An 18330-nucleotide genomic window follows, 5' to 3' on the forward strand; every position below is an offset into this window, starting at 1 on the left:
TTTAATAAAATTTATTCATATTGTATAAAGAAAAGGTCTGAGCAAGTATTAACAGATACCAGTTTTAAAATTTCAAAAAAGGTTTGCATGAAAATTGTATACTATTGCTTTAATTTTTAACACTTTAATATTGTGCTAAAATACATATTGAGTATTTTATATATATATATATATATTTCTCCAACAAGAGAAGATATATATATATTACATTTTTTTTTTCACGAGAAGATATCAGTTGTAAATATTTTGAGTAGAGAAATACCACAACAGCTAAAATTAACGGTGTGCATTTCATTCTCCTACTTAAAAGTAAAGTAGACAAACTGAGATAATAGCCATTAATTGAAATAAAACCACAGAAGCTGCCCTACTTGCTTTAAATTTGAATCTGCTGGACATATTTTATGACAATTTGCTGACATATTTTATTTAGCAATTTATTTACAGCTGGTACATTTGTACCACATACATCCAAAACAGCACTCACCAGAATAAAAAAAAATTTATCACTCCTCTACCAACAAAACTTATTTACAAAAGAATTTATTAATAATTTACCGATATCTCAAAAGAGTTTATATAATTTTAATAAATAATATATCAAAATAAAATGTTATAAATTTCTTTCATGTAAACCGTTCAAATATCTCAAAGAACATGTCTTAAACAGCAACTAAAATTATTAAATAAAGAATGACACTCTAAGATACAATACACTCAATTATTTAATGTTTATTAATAATGTTATACTTAACATAAATGTATACTTAAAACTGTGATCATTGAGTTTTTTGAACATTTTTACAAACATTCAAGGACATTCTGATTTATACAGGACAATAAAAACTTATCTTTTCTAACTTCACATAAAAAAAGAATAAGAGAATGCAAAGACAAAAAGTAATAAACAGTTAAAGAACTGTTAAATAGGTAATAATTATCATAAAAATTAAGCACTCTAAAAAAATCAAGTTAAAACTTTAAATACTAGAAAAATATTTCTCAATTAAGCTAAACCAAGGCTGTTACCACTTGAGAAGAAAGTATGTGGAGTTCTAAAAGATCTTCAGGTGATGTGGGTAGATCACAAATCTAAAATTATGAACATTATATGAAATTGGATGTCTTGAGGTATTAATAATGAATGTACCTTACACTGTTGGTTTTCTGCAAATGTTGAAAGAGTGCTTTTTTTGTTGATTGCTATACGATTGTGAGAAGAAAGTTTTTGGGAGCATGTTCTTGCCTATAAGTCTACATGCTGGAAGTAGAAGAGTCTCTTAGCACACTCACCACTCCATCAGGTTTCACATAATATTACTATCTTTATCTAATTTATAATTATTTATCAAATTTTTTAAAAGACCACAGTGAATTTGGACAAAAGGGAAAAACGATAAAAAATAAAGACTTCTGAAATAAAGAGTACATACTGATGATAAAAAATAAACACATGTGTGGTCATGGTCAAAATGCTCTACAGTGAGGATTTTACACACAGCATGTCAATTTCAACTCACATCTAGTATAACATCCTGTAAGAACAACAATGTGCTTGTTACCACATTTAGCAATGGTAATATTATCTTTATTTTGTGTTTAAAATAGCATTTCAGCAGTAAAACAGGACAAAATTTATCAGATACTCTAAACTTAGAAAGATTTATGTTTTGTTATGAACCACTACAGCCCAAGCACCTTTGAGGGGGTAAATCAAAGATTTACAAAATGGAAACGGTAGGACTGTGGCAGATGATTTATAAGGGCATTGAGAAATAAAAACTTACATAAAAAAACTTCAAGCTTAGCCAAACCTAATCCTAAACCTGATTAAAATGGTTATTTAATGTTTTTCATAGTTAGTTTCAAAAATGGTCTACAGTACTTCTTAAATAACTGCTAAACAGTAAATATAAAAAAATAAAAAAGCAAATGTTCCTACTACGAAATGGTTTATTTCTGGTATGGGACCATCCCATCCCCAAGCCACAATAAGGAGCAACTCAAAAAGTGTTGACAGGAAAACTTCATACTATAGCTCTAACCAAGATGGGGGCCATTTGATATTTCTCGCAGCTAATTTAAAAAATGGCCTACAGTAAATACAATAAAAAAGAGGTCAACTAAATTATGAAAAGGTTTTTGTAGAGGAAAAAAACTAGTATGATAAATAACAAGATAATCAAAGAAGGCTTTTTAACCACAATACTTGCCACAAACTACTGATAATTAATAAAAAAAAGTTCTCAAATATAAAATATATTATAAAGTAGCAGGTAAACAATTGCATTATTATCTACATAAATAAAAGACAATCTTCATCTTGTATGTGCCCAAATAACTCAAAAACTTCTTAACCGATTTTGGTGAAAATTTCACAATTTATTATTCTTTGTCCCAGGAGTGTTTACATGTTTATTAGTTCCATAATATTTAATCACATAATAACCGTCTCAGGAAATCTACATTGACTTAGACAACAATCGATACAGACAATATCTCAACATACTCATACGACATTGAATTTAATAAAAGAAGTTTTATACCTTTTTGTTTTTTTAATGATTTATATAGCAGTGAAATTGGTGAGGTTTGAACTTTGGTAAACATTCTGGCAATAGTGAAGCATTGATAGTTCCACCAGTTATAAGTATAATGGAAATGGATGAAAGGCACTAGCAAATAAAATAACAAGGTGTTAACAATAAAAAAAATAGTTGGTAATCTTCATTTCTTTACATCCTGTGGCTTGTCTGCAATGCATTATTAGCTTACAAGTTTTTTTAACATTTGTTTCACATGATGATGAATCAGATTATTTTTTACCAGTGACTGCTAGCAAGTGATACTAATAATTATTAAAGACTGTTGAGCACACTAAGTAGTAACTATAATAAAAATCTTAAGAAATTGACAATTTAAATATTTAACTACTTCACTCCTTTGGAAGTTATGATGTTTAGTCTATTAAAATTTTTCAATCGGTGCTGGACACAAAGATAAGATTTTTCAGGGAGGGCAAGGCAGACTGTTAATTTCTGTATTTAAAAAGGTAAAGTTTAATTACAATAGAGCAATCGCCCTTCTTAATAGCTAAAAGCATTATATGCAGTCTTTTATAAACTTCCCAACTGAACTGATAGTATGACTGTCATTCATATATAAACAGGAATTGGTTTATATAGCTTTATTGAAGTTAGAAAAAATTACAAAAGATATTACATTATTTTACTACACAGTTTGCTTCAAAAGAAATAAATTTTCTCCGCCAGATAGCTTCCTGATCCCTTAATCAAAAAACAATATGGTGACCCCACTAAACAACTGAGCACATAATGCTTGATTGCACCATAATCTTCAAATCTTTCCCCTCCTAAGCTTCTTTCAGCAAACCAAATATGTGAAGATCACAGGGTGGCAAGTATGGGCTATAAGGTGGGTTTCAAGAGATGTACAATGAATTTCAGTGAGTATTGTGAGTCTGAACTGCTGTACGAAGTTGTGCATTGATTGTAGAGAAGGAGGATATTGTGAATCGCTTGCCAACATCATAAGCAGCCCTGACATCATCCAATAACTAGGGCAGTAGTAGTATTCTGCATTTACAATTCTTCATTCATGTAGGAAATCAATCAGCAGTACAACTTTTGAGTTCAAAAGACAACTGCCAGAACCTTTCCAGCTGACAACCATTTTTTAGCCTTGATTAATGCCCCCTTCACACCATACTTGTTCTCTTCTTTCCGGGGAGTAGTGGTGAACCCACATTTTGCTGAGTTATAATAATGTGGTCCAAAAATGCTTCTCCTTCCTCAAAGCAATCACAGATGTCTTTCTGGAATTTCCCTGTTCCTTAGTGATAAAACATGGAACCCACCTCACCGATATTTTGCTGTATCCAAGTAGTGTCTGAAAATATGCACACTCCCAATATGCCCACCTCTGATGTGATTTCAGTGACAGCCACCTTCTACAAGGTCACAAATGGGATGATATTTGTGACTTTCATTCTCCACTGTAACAATCTGCTTCAAAATTTTTACAATTTTATTTAAAGCAGCACCTCTACTCCATTAATTAGTAAACAATGTCACTGCGCCACCAAACAAAACTATCATGGTATCTATAAAAGGAAAAAAAAAACAGTACAGCATGATAAAATGATCAAATCACAATAATGACTTCAAAGACTGAGATGACTGTCTTGCTCAGGATCAACTTTTGCAAAATGACCTGTTATTTACCTCTTCTTGAACTTTCAAAATTTGAAAACTTGTGTATATGAAATATCAAGAGATAACTGTAAAATTAAATTAACACTTAACATGTTTGTTAATCTATATAATTAATAGAAACTGTCAAGAAGTAGGAGAATAATATATACATACACACACCACACACACACACACACACAAACAACCTTACTTAAGTATTTAAGTGAACGCTAGAATACTCTTCATTCTAATTAAGATATTTGTCGATTAATGGTCAAGCTTTGTGGCACATCAAACAACTAATATTTTTAAAATTTTAAGTAAGTATATATAAAATTCTGTAATAACCTTGATCAGATGAATCCAGTAATGACTGTTCTTTTGATGACAGCAATGAAGGTGATGATGAAATATTTAAACTATCATTGTTGTTGGTGGATTTTTGTAATTTAGCTAACTGTACATCACATGCAGAAAATCTTAACCAATCCCAGATACTTTCACTATTTACCGAACTATTAATATCTTCCTTTAAATAATGGCCTGTAGCACTGTCTTTACTAACGTGAAGCCTGTTTAACAGTAAAAAAAAAATATAATAATTATAAACAAATAATAATAATAGCTTATCTAAACAACTATAACGATTGAAAACATGCATGAATATTATAAAATAACATGTAATAGCAATATTCCCAAAATAAAACTAAATTTGCCACATTTTGGTTTCAGCATGCTTGATTAATCCAAGGGTACCAATAGGAATTAGTATTCTCTTCATTTGTATGCTTTTACACGATCTCACATCAGATCATTCGGCAAAGTTTGTGATGGCTATTAATAGTTACCATCGTGTGTAAGTGTTCCAAAAAAGCTCTATCAATCACTTAGTAACTGAGATATATTTGAAATGCTTTTTTAACAAACACATACCTTAAGTTTTACAGAATGTTAAAAATGGTTTTTAGGGGGTAAATGAATATAACTGAGAATGACAATGATTAGGGGCCTGCAGATATAACACACCTCTGAGAAAAATATTCTTGTAATAATGAGGCAGACCATCTTCAGTTACAACTCCAAATTTGTATCCCACAGTATTAAATTACTCAGAACAATATGTATATCTCACCAAAATTAATCCTATAGAGAAGTTTTCCAAACACCTATCACAATTTTATAGTTAGCTGGCAACTTTTGAAATTCAAAATAAATTGCATTGTAGACAAATCTTTCTTGGAAAAAAGATCCACTGATGTACTACTGGTACACAAAGAGCTTCAAATCTATAAAAAGAAGAATCATCAAACCTTTTCCAAAGTAAGCTATCATACAGGGGTTGATGCAGATGTGATTTTATTCGACCAGTACATTTCAACACTAATTTATCCAACATTGTAAAAGAGATAAATTACAGACATATGCTAAAATGCTTGCTGCAAAACTAAAAAAAGGAAAAAGTATCTACTGCCAGTAAACAAACAAATTAAGCACAAAATCTTGGTGCTGCAAAGCCAGACAATCAGTGCTGTGGGCCAAGCTGAAGAATACGAAACGACACTTTAACCTTAAGATTGTAATAAGGCTTGCTCAGTAACACAGAAATATATCAGGTCATACAGATCAGTGTAAATACCATGAAGACATGGTTAAACAGCCTATGAAAATGAATGTTTTTTGCGCAAATGGCTGTATGTCTACGAACCAAATTAAGAAAGAAATATATAATAAATTTAAGTTTTGTAGCATTTTCAAGCAGACTGGAAATAGTACTTTAGATGCAGTTGAAATAAACATTTCACATGTTAATTTATATTATAGAAACTTTCAAGAAATAGTAGAGTAATACATATATATTACATTATTACAATACATATAAATCCTTATAAAAGTATTTACAGTGTAAGGTAGAATACTCTTCATTCTTAATAAAATGATTTGTCGATTAAGGGTCAGGTTTCAAGGCACATCAAACAACTTATAATTTTTAACAGAACGAAACAAACATATGCACTCACTTGAGTGTGCACATGCATGTCTTTCTGAAAGCAGTAGAAGCCAGTCAGTCTCCTGACTTGCAACTTCTCTTTCTATTTTGTTAATGTTTTTAGATTTTATATACATTTAATTTTTTTTTTCCAGGATTTTTACTCGTTTTTATTTTTTTTTGTGTATTTTATTTTTTATATTTTCAATTTTTGGTCGATTGAGGACCAAATTCCAACCTCTATTATTTATTTTTTCAAGTACCTTTTCACTCTCTCTGTGCGTTCTTTGCATTCTTCTGACAATTTCAATTTGAAATTTTCTTTCCTGGATTTTTATTTATTTAATTATACAAAATATAATAAAAATAATATTTATTTCAAGGAAAATATTTAGCCTGCATATAATTATTTACAGCCTCAGTTATATACAGTAAGAAATAAACATGTAAAACAGTTTAAAAGTTAAATGTAGAAATATTTATTACATGTTTCAACCCCATCCATTTTAATTGTTTCCTCCATCAGTTTACTATCAGAACCCTTCATCACTACTTCAACCATCAATTGAAACTATCATCCTTTCAAACTACATGTCCATAGTCCTGTCTACCTTGTCTATTTTCTATATTCAAAGTGTGTTTTGAAAAAGCACTACTTCTAAAATTCAGAATCCATTTCTCTAGATTTCAACACAATTATTTCTCTTGGTTTATAATTTCATTAGAAACATTGTTGTGTTTACCTATGTAATTTTTTTAATTTTTTCCCAAATTAATTCCATCAGGTCAGTAGGGAGCCAGCACCAATGATTTTTGAACTTTTTCCAGTATCTGATCGAAATAATATTCCTCATAACACCATTTCATAAGGTTCAGATTTGAACATAGTTTCAGAATAAGGATATTTCCTTTCTCTTAGCCATACTAAATTTGGAGTACCGCATTATTTTTCTATGATACAGAACATTATCTATTACCAAAATTGAATTTCTAGTAGGATTTCTTATCAACAGACTTTTAATAGATTTCTGTAATTTTCCACATTCACTTCATTCTGAAATTCCTCAGTATTCTGGGCGATGTAAAAAGCAAAACGTACTCTCTGCAACTCCTTCCTTAGTATTTGCATGGACTATTAAAAAAAAAATAATAATCAGTGTGGCATTAATTCTTTCAAAATCTTCTTGTAAACGTTGATAGATCTATCAGTTCACTCCTACTTCACATATATTGAATGAATGTAGGATTCATCAGATAATATGACAAACCTTCCATTCTGTATTTTTGAACTCTGTTCAAATTTGTGATTCATTTAAAGCATTCAATATGCTTTTTTTGTTTTTTTTTTTTTTAACTTTTTCTGTTTTCTTCAGTTTTCCTCCATTTATATCTCATGTTCCCTAAACTTGACTTTCTGTACTTGAACTAAAGTTAAGTACTAAACTTTGCCAAATTTTTTCAACATGTGTCTGCTTGAATAATAGGAATCTGAACATGATAAAATATTTTATTATTGTAATGATTAGATAGGCATAAGAATTGGAAGTTATACTGTTAACAACCAATGTTATCAATCTCTATCACTATCTGGGAAAAAAAGGAATATTTTAATGTATGGAAACGAAAGAAAGAAGAGAAGCATAAATTTATTTTAAATAACTGTGAGATAGATACTCACACTTGTTGTGGATAAGATGTATCCTCATCATTTGATACATCCTCAAGATAACTGGGAAGGAGTTTCTTAAGGGAGTTAAAGTGCTAGATGTCAGATATGTTTTTGCCTTAATGTGTGTGATTTGGTTTCTGATTGTTATTAGCAACTGTTGATGTCTACCTGTTAGTATAGAATTAGTATCCTGTTAATGGGGATGTATATGCTGATATACAAAAAAACTTTTTGATGAAAATTTTTTTTGTTGTATTTTTTCTCTGAAATTTCCTGAAAATGTTGATACGTTTATTTTTTTTTTCTAATTTATCTCTAAGTAAGTGAAGAATTTTTAAATTACGTGGAACGTCATTATGAAAATTTTCTCTGTTTTTATAAAAAACAAAAAAAAAAACATGTTTACAAATGTCAATAACTTGAATTCAAGCTAGAGAGGTAAATTTTTTATTTTGTAGGAATTTTTTGTTCTTTTGGTTTACTTTTTTTTCTTTGCAGTGGTAGCGCTGTTACCTGTGTGTGTTTACAAGTTTGTTTAGCAAAAAGTGGTCAAAATCTGTAAGCCATAAGGCATAACAGAAAACAGTATGGTGCCCTCACAGACACCACAAATAAAAAGCTAAGTCTATGGAAATGCTATTTTGGCTTACACAAATTGCAACTGAAATGCAGCAGTCAATTTCAGCTACACTTTGACACTGCAGATAAAACTGATGATAAACCTACACGCATCATAAATACCCAACAGAAGAGGAATCTTGGTGATTTTATAAAAGAGCACAAGCACATGGTAAAACTCCTGGGAAACATAAAGAAATATGAAAACACCAATCGGTTTTTTTGTTTTGCAGCATATTGCCCCTATATATGAAAGACTAACAGACAGCCAGATGCTTTCAAGGTACACTACAAGAATAACCCAAAACGCTAATGAAAGTTTGAATAATTGCATATGGTGAAGATGTAATAAAACCTGGAGTATTTCTTGAAAATTTATTGAGATGGCTGTAGCAGGAGGTGAGTACAACTTTGGAAATACATCAATTTTATCAGCAATGGACTGAGCTTGGTTTCTCCAGGGCATTCATTCAGTAATCTTGGATGATAAATATAGAGAAGAAAACTGAGAATCACTAAAATACAGTCACACATACCAAGAAAGAAAGAAAAGGCTATGCTTAAAGATGAAGAAAAACAAGTGAGGAAGAAGGTGTAATATATAGAGCACGGCAGTTCTGATTCAGAGCGAGTTTTATTGTTTAATTACTGTTTATTTAGTTAATTTTATTTTGTTGTTTTTCCACAAATTTATTTTTTCCATATTTTTTCATTTGGTAGATCAATCATATCTTTGGTTCTATATAAGTGTTGAGAATTCCTTGATCTACATTCTGATAGAGCCATAAATAGTGTTTTTGGTATAAGGTATTTTTTAAAAAGTAGTTACATCAATAACTTGACATTTCATAAAAAAAATTAGTTTCTTAGAAAAGGTATATTTTTAATCTGTTCTTAGAGTCCATAAAACCAAGTTAGGCCTTTTAAATGACAGTAGTTTTGGTGTTATAGGTTCGATATTAATAAAATTATTATCTCTCTAGCAAATAAATGTTTTTCCACTTCAACCCCTACATCAGGGGTTGTAACTATTGGGGTAGAAAATTATACTGCACATTACTTATAACTGTTGTAAACTTATGATAAAAATTTGTATCCGTAAGTCTTATATTTAAAAAAATTGCTTTTAATGTACACTCCCCCCTTATTATCTGCTGATGTCTACCTGATTAGTGTCTGTTGATGTACCTGTCAGTACAGTCTACAACAGATTGTTCTGATTCCTGTAAGAACTGAATATGCACACAGAGGATGTGAGTATTGCCTGTTCTGCCTCCTAAGTTTTGTATCTAAGACTAATAAATACAAAGCATAAAGGAATCTCACAAAAATCAAATGATGCATTGTAAAATCAAAATGCTACAAAGAAAAGAAATTTAAAAGAATAAAGTAAAAGTTAAAGACAAATTTACAAACGATAAGATAAAGTTCACAGATGACACTTATGCTCACCTGTATTTCATTTTGATATACACTAATCTCAAGCCTTTAATCATTCCTAATCACAATGCAGTAGTCACATGACAGCTGTTTTTCATAAACCATCTAAATACCCACATCACCAAAGAAAATGGGAAGGTTTAATGAACAAATAGTATAAATTGAAAGTTTTTGTTCAATTTGAATAATTTAATGCAAAAACTGAAATTAATATAGTTAACTACATAGTATAGTTAACAGAAAAGTCTATAAACATGAGTTTGAAAAGAGAAGAGATTTAATGAGGAATTTGCATTACATGCAGACAACATTCAACTGGAAAATGTGCACATTATTCTTACACAAAGCGAGTATTTCTCAGTAGTATGCACAAGGACTGGGTCAAGTGTAAAAGTGTTCACATATACTGCTCATGTCTCAATCTGTAAGGCGTCATTTGCTCATAGAGTCTTGGCTTTGAGGGTCTGAATGACAAGGGTAAACAAATGTCTACCCTTGTATTTACGTCAACTTCTACTTAGAAATAGCTTTTGTAAATAAAAACAGCAAGAGATTTATTCAATAACATAAAAGAAGAAGGAAACAGAAAAATTACTTTCCACAGCCATATTGTTAAACTACAAAGTTTATAATCAGAACCAAAAATTCTTACTGCAACATGAGCTTAAGAAAATTCACAGGCGGAGAGTCCAATTCAAAACATCCCTGCATGATAGAAACCACGGACACCTTCACAAAATGATTTAAAATGAAAGATGAACTTTAAAATAAAATTTATAAACTGTGTACAACAAAAATTACACCAGTCAACAAATCAAATTGTACTACAAATCCAACAAAAATGATACCATTACAATGCTCAAAAATATGGTAAAGTTAAACAAAGTGATTCAGTTCAGACATGAACATTACTGAATTCAGCAATAATAACAATATTCATTCATTGCAGTAATTCAATACTGTAATCTTATGAAAGAAAACGTATAATTGATAATGACAGACAGATATCTTACATAAGTGGATTACATCAAAAGCTGAATAATTTGAACAAAGAAAAAAATTTGTTTAAGGGGAAGATTTTCGATAAATTGTAAATTGTGTTCTATCATAGCAAAGTTAATATCAGTAAATTATAAGATAAGATGCAAGGTATATTGATTTATGAGTGTCTGAAGTTATGGGTGAAAATTTATGATTAAAACCAAACTATATAGACACAAAAATGCTACTAAAGCAGTAAAGAACATTCTAAGTCTACAAATTATGTCAATGAAAACAAAACTAACAGATGGGAATAAAAAGTATTAGACATTCAAATGTATAAAACCTGTCTCTTTGAAAAGCAGGTTTCATATCAGGTGTCAGTGCCTGCTTACAAAACTATGGCCACCAAATATAAAATATCGTGGGTAAAAAAGTTCTATTTTCGCATGATGACAACTATAGTACTGAAGAACAGTGATGAAAATTTGTAGCAAGGACATTACAAGATAAAAGAAATAATCATTAAGGGAAAGTTAAAGAAGACTAAAGAGGTTGTACAATGTCATAGAGGTTCACTGCTGTAACATCTCCAGGATAAAATGTGATGAGAGTTGCTGTACTATTTATCAGTAAATTAGGACTGAGCAAATCAGTTATTTAATTGTTTAATATTTTTCTTGTATAAAATTGAGGTCACAGCAATGTGAAATATCCACAGAGCAGAGCTGCAAGAACTAAATGGATCTGCTGGAGATACCATACTATGTCTGTTCAGAAAATAACTGAACTTTACTTTTATTAATTTTACAAATTATTCGTCCTTGTCCTTTTCAAAGTACTCCCCTGCCCTATTCACACACTTTTCCCAGGGAGTTTCCACTTCGCAAAGCAGTCTTGGATAACTTCATTTGAAATGGCCTTTAAGGTCCGTGATAAATTTGCTTTATTGGCATCAATAGTCTTAAAATGGGGTCCTTCCATCACTGATTTTAATTTTAGAAATAAAAAAAAAAATAGCAAGGGGCCAGATCTGGTAAGTAGGAAGGCTGATGGAGGACAGTCATCTGATCTTTGGCACAAAACTGATGACTTGACAAAGCTGAATATGCGGGTGCACTGTTGTGGTGAAGGAACCATGAGTTGTCTCGCCACAACTCTGGTCTCTTTTTGCAGATTTTTCACGTAACCATTGTAAAATGCCTTGGTAGTATGCACAGTTCACTGTTTCACCTTGTGGCAATAATTCAAAATGCACAATTCCATTAAAATTGAAAAAACATAGAGCATCACTTGACACTGGCTCGAGAGTGACATGCTTTCTTGGGATGTGGAGATCCTTTGCCGATCCATAGTGATGACTGAACTTTTGTCTTGATGTCGTGGCCGTAAAACCAGCTTTCATCTCCTGTTATGATCCTTTGCATGAATTTTTCATTTTCATGTCAAGAAGTTGCCGACAAACGTCCACTTGATGTCCTTTCTGCTGTTTGTCATCAAACGAGGACAAACTTTGCTGCAACTCAATGCATGTTCAATTTTTCAGTCAAAATGTCATGGTATGATCCAATCGAGATTCTTACCTCTTCTGCAAGTTATCTGACAGTCACTCAGCAATTCCACACACTAGATCATTGATTTTTTGAATGTGGGTGTCATCAGTAGAAGGCCTTCGTGGTCATGGATCATCTTCAATCGACTGATGACCACTTCTAAACAACATATTAACTATCCAACAACATGTGGTCTGTAACCACAAGTTACACAGGAGGTTATGCAGAACACAATGATGCCACCAACTGCACATCCTAAATATCTCCGTTGGCACGTAATTAAGAATGTTTGGTTATTTACTGAACAGATCTCATACGCTGTAATGCAATGAATAAAACCTACAAGTAGATCATGACCATGATAGATTGCAGTTCTAAATTTAAAAAAAAAGTTAGACTTCCAATGATGTGATAGCAGCATTGACTCCAATAAAGTGAAAAAGCATAAGATAAAGCACTTGCAGAAAGAGGCTGGAAAAGTAGTACAATTCCAATGACCTAGTCATTATGCTAATGTATGTATGTATAAAGGTATGCTAATGTACCTTTAGCAAGGTATGCTAAAGGTACATGGACTCTTGCCACTTTTCCACTAATTCTAACATGAAGGTTTCTATAGTAGAAAGGTTTAACTGTAACTCTTAATATCAAAATGTAGACCAAATTCACACGACAAGAATCATATGTGGGAATTGACAATGTCTGGATGAATTTTTCTCATGAATACAGCTTAATTCTATTACTAGGTTTCAAAGCGAGATTGTTGCCACCTAATATCCTACATATATCTGAAAATCTTGTAAATATAACACCTGTCAGATTAAAATATACTTCAAACAACATGGCTAAGACACAATACAGGTGATTTATCCCTAGTTTTCAGATTTCATTTTGCCAAAAAATGGAACTAAAGTAGCAATTCTGCCAAATTCCACCATCAAAATACATAAAAAATGGTAAGTTTAGGATAAGAATGAAAAATAGCAAACTTTATTCCTGCTTACTATTCCAACATGTGAAAAAAATATTACTGTTTTAATCTAATTAATACATAACATTATTCTTTGATTTTTGGTGCATTTACTAACCAGTTTTGATTTAACTGGGTGTAACTTTTTTCAAAATTGTGAAAAACAAATCAAACTGGCCTACACAGGGTTAATTTTGAGCTGGTCGAGTCCAAAATATACCTTGACAGTATAGAGGTTCAAAGATGTTTAAATACTCTTCAAATATTGGTTGCAACTAAAATTAATTGGATTCAACATAAATAGGAAGGGTCAAAATTTTGCAATGAGATGGTCTAGAAGTTCAGCAACTTTTCTAATAGAGGGGTGTGTTGAGGATCCCTCAACACATAACTTGGTGTTTTACCAATTATATATTCTCATCTGATAGTAGGAAAGAAGGTACAAAATCCTGTAAAAAATGTGCCTATGAATGTCATTTCAATTGATGTTAAAAATATTTGTTGGCTGGGTAATAATTCTTTACCAAAACAATATTGAAATTTATAAAACAGACATCTTAAAACATAATTTGTAATTATTTTGGGGTAAAAAATACCCTACTGCAACACAAACATAAACAATACAACAAAACCAGTTCAACAAACAGTATTTCAGTTCAATTACAGAAGTCAGAATTTTTTACAATGATATATTACAGTCTCGCTACTATATATTCACCGTTTATCTACAAAATATTAAAAATAATATTATCTAAAATGTGATTTAATTAAGTATCCATTTCTGCATCTCTGAAGAATTTTCAAAGATATTAATCATGTTCTGAAAGTTTTGTGAACCACTATTTCTGGTTTTATAAATAAGGATAAAAAAATTCATGTAATAACACGCTTCACAATTTTTTTATCAAAATATCAGGTGAAATAAACTGTAAAACATTCTTATTAAATTGTAAATGAAATGGAAAATTATTAAAATGAAATGGAAAATATCTAATTACATTAGGAAGGAAAAACGGATATTCAATAATGTAATATAAAAACCCAATCAGCCTCCTTTCTGATGAATTCTAAATGTGTTACTCATATAAAATATGGTTTTCATGGTTTTTAACTATTGAATAATGGTTAATGACATAACAAACAACTTTTTCAACAAATAAAAACCTTTAGAATAATGGAAATGATTACAAAACACAAATACCTACCACATAACATAACCCAACAACTTTGTGTTAGAAAAAACAGATTTCTGACATCAATGGCAAATATGAATAAATTTCTGTAATTTTACTTTCAACATTAGTTTAATGTTTTTCAATATCTAATAATAAAAAATAAATTCTTTAACATAGAATACACATGAATACTACCAAATGCATTACCCTTTAAATTAGATCTTTGGTTCACCAGTTAAAACAGAAAGTGATTCATACCCCCGCTATTATGAAAATCTAGAGGTAGACACCCGCTTATGATGGTCCTAGTTGCCACACCACCCCTCCATTCCTAGCCCTGACGGGCTTTACTGGAAGTCGTCTTTTACACCCTCTAAACCTGATAACACATCACAGTCATCATCAGTTTGGCCTCTGTCAGGATGCCACAGATGAAAATGCATCGACAAACATTTCCATCAGCGTATTTACACAACTTACTCTTCCAATCATAACCACCTAGCCTAACTTACAGCCCTCAACTATCAAATTATCTGATTTGCAGAAGCACGATTGCTGTGATTTCCTCTAACATCAAAGGTTTCACACTAAAACACTTCCCACATTTAATTCAATTAGGCTGTGAGTGGTCATAGAAAAGAAATACAAAAATGGTAGTAAACAGGCTCATAAAAGAACACTTATTAAAATCAGGCATGATTAGTATTATGGCTAATAACCAATAACCATCGTGATTTCAATCATGTACTGCAACAGCATCATCAGGACAACCGAACAATAAAAAAAATATTGTCCAAAACCTTTGAATTGGCATGTTACCCAAAAACAAAAAATTAAAAAGTGGTCATTTTTTAACTTTAAGCAAAAGGGGGTATTTTTATTAAATTAAATAAAGATAAAAAAAGATTACAGAAAATTTTACTCTTTCATCGGTTCTTAAATGATGCTTTAATTAGCAAGCAAGAAACCACCTTCCATTCAGAGCAATTGTTGCTTAATGTATCAAAATATATGATCAAATAAGTTTTAGGGCTATCATGAAGAATTTTAGAAACTTGCAAGAAAATAAGAGAAGAAATGGTTAATAAAACAACTGATATCTGTTTATGAAAATTAGCAATTGTAGAAAGTAAATATGGCAAAATAAATAGTAAAATTAAATATAATTTATCAAATTACTTGAACCTAAATAGTACTGAATTACAAAAATATTAAATTCAGAAATAAATAAATGGATAATGCTGAATTACAGTAAGAAATGTCAATACAAAAATAATCTAAATAATAATTTTAAATGTAAGCATACAGATGAATATAAATTCATTTTTTCACAACAAAGATATGAATTTACTCTTATTCTTGTTGGCAATATCTAATAACTTGTAAATTACAATATTATTAATAATCTGTTAATATGTATATGGTTATAAAATATATTATGGTAATAATATGTATATGTATGTATTAGTAAAAACAACCTATAAAAAAGAAAACAATGGAAATTTTTTACAAATTTATTACAAGCAAGAAAAAAACTCGCTGTTACAATTAAATATGTTTGTAAAATATATATATATATATACACACACACAGTGCAAACAGCAAAAACCTTGATCAGAAAAAAATTAAAAAGTACAAAATTAATAAATAAAAAGAAAAGGTGGTTGTATAATTCATATGTGAACTACACAAATACATAATATAAAATAGAGATGCATACATATTATGAAAATAAAACAATTTAGAAGGCAATAATAACTAAATATATGGATAAAATATTTGATTATACAAAAGATTCAGGTTTAATTGATTAGTATTTAATAAAACTTCATTTAACAGAATAACACTGTTCCTGTTGAAAGATGTCTATTTTAATTCTAAACAAACAATCAGATCTTTCACAGTAAAGGATAACTAATTAAAATCAGAAAGCATAATGTTATTTCACATACGCTGAGATGTTAATTTCTTGTAGGCTGAGGAATACAAATATATTTAGATATCTGGCTTAAATATTTATAACGTTTTTACAGATAAATGACCATTTTTTGATCTATCATCCCATTTTATTACAGTTGAAAACCTGCTTTTTCATGGTAAAATAATGTATAATGATTTGTTAAGTTTTGACTTTTTGAAATAGTCCTAACTTCAGGGTTCCCACCAAATTTTCAGTTTCGTTCATTTTTCCTGACTTTACTGACCAATTTAGTATAAAAATGTCCTGACTCTCATAATGTTATGCTATTACAGTTTACTCCACAAAATATAAAGATAATTTATTGTTCTGCAGCCTCTGTCATCCCCATAGCTGCGAACTCACACCTTTTTTTTATTATTACATTCATTTTTAAAGTTAATTTTTTAATTCCTTTTTTACAATATACGTTTAAAAGCAGGCTATTTTTTTGATAAATGGTTTCAGTAAATTACATTGCAATATACAAAAAAACAATATTTAATAATTTCCTGCATAAAACTAAATATCATGGTAACTAGAAGTAACAAATAAATAAAACTAACTAAAGCAACTTTTTTAAATAATTTGCTCACAACTAAGATTGCTAAAATTTTTTCACAAAAACTAGCCTACATTATTTTGCAAAGTAAACAAAAAACAATATTAAATAACTTGGTTTAAATAAAAATGCTAACAAATACAGATTTCAATTTAACAAAAAATATAAATGTATGATTACATATTAAAGGAAGCTAAAATCATTTAGAAAAGTAACACAAAAAGAAAACTGTAACAGACCACCTTATTTTTATATAGAAAACAAACGTTATTAACATTTACTTGAAAAATATTTTATATTTATTATTGTAACGTATTTGCAGAATGCCAGCAAAAGATGGTGCAAGGCCAAAATTAATGACATAAGAGCATGTAGTAACTCCAACCTGGAATCTTGACGCTATTCAACTATCAAAAACATAATTTAAAAAGTTGCACCAATATCTTCCAATGAACTTAAGCATAACTTATTCTGTACAACAATGAGAACCTACATAATATCTGCCTTATGTATCATTTGCTGCTGAAATGCTATTACTCTGACCAGAATATCCAAGCAAAGAACACAAGAGAAGTATCACAACTAATGTCTCATGGTGAACAAAGTTGATCAAAGTTTTAATCTACAGAGTTCAAGTACCACTGGGAGATGAGATAAACAATTTTTCAGTGAAAGCTCTTAGTTCCTTATCTTAATCATTTCATTATGCTGCTTCCTTTATTGTGTGAAATCACTCCCTTTCGACCCATATTGCCTGGTCAAAAATGTTTTTTACATACATCACAAAAGCATGATACATACATGTCTACCTTTTCTCAACTGACTTAATTCTGGGTGAAAGTTTATATCTAACCACTGATCATTAAACATTTTTTTTTTAGATGCCATTTAAAGGAAATTAATTACCTAAAATAAAATAAAATGATTCATGGTGGTTTGAAAGAAATTCCAAGAAAACAATTAACAACCTTTAAATTTTTTAATTGTAACTTTTGGTTATAATTTTACCGATGACAAAATTACTGCAATTTGAAATATTCCTCCTTTAATGTAAGAGAATAATTTGGGAATGTAAGTAAGAACAAGACATGTTAATGGCTGCTGATGCACACAGTTGCAATATGCTGAGCGATGGAGTCACCACTTCCCAATGCCAGTAAAGTATATCAAATATATTTTGTCATTACTTAATAACATAATTTTA

General features: G+C 30.2%; 1 protein-coding gene across 1 annotated transcript in view; it reads right to left on the minus strand.

The window, feature by feature from the left end:
• LOC142332160 (uncharacterized) overlaps positions 1-18330 on the minus strand; it is a 65910-nt gene that overhangs the window by 41323 nt on the left and 6257 nt on the right. Inside the window, exon 2 of the mRNA XM_075378433.1 lies at positions 4563-4786. Within this exon, the coding sequence (XP_075234548.1) occupies positions 4563-4786 (224 nt within the window). The remainder of the gene's footprint in view (positions 1-4562; positions 4787-18330) is intronic.

The sequence above is a fragment of the Lycorma delicatula genome, chromosome 11 (genome assembly GCF_047948215.1).
Source record: "Lycorma delicatula isolate Av1 chromosome 11, ASM4794821v1, whole genome shotgun sequence".
Classification (NCBI taxonomy): Eukaryota; Metazoa; Arthropoda; class Insecta; order Hemiptera; family Fulgoridae; genus Lycorma; species Lycorma delicatula.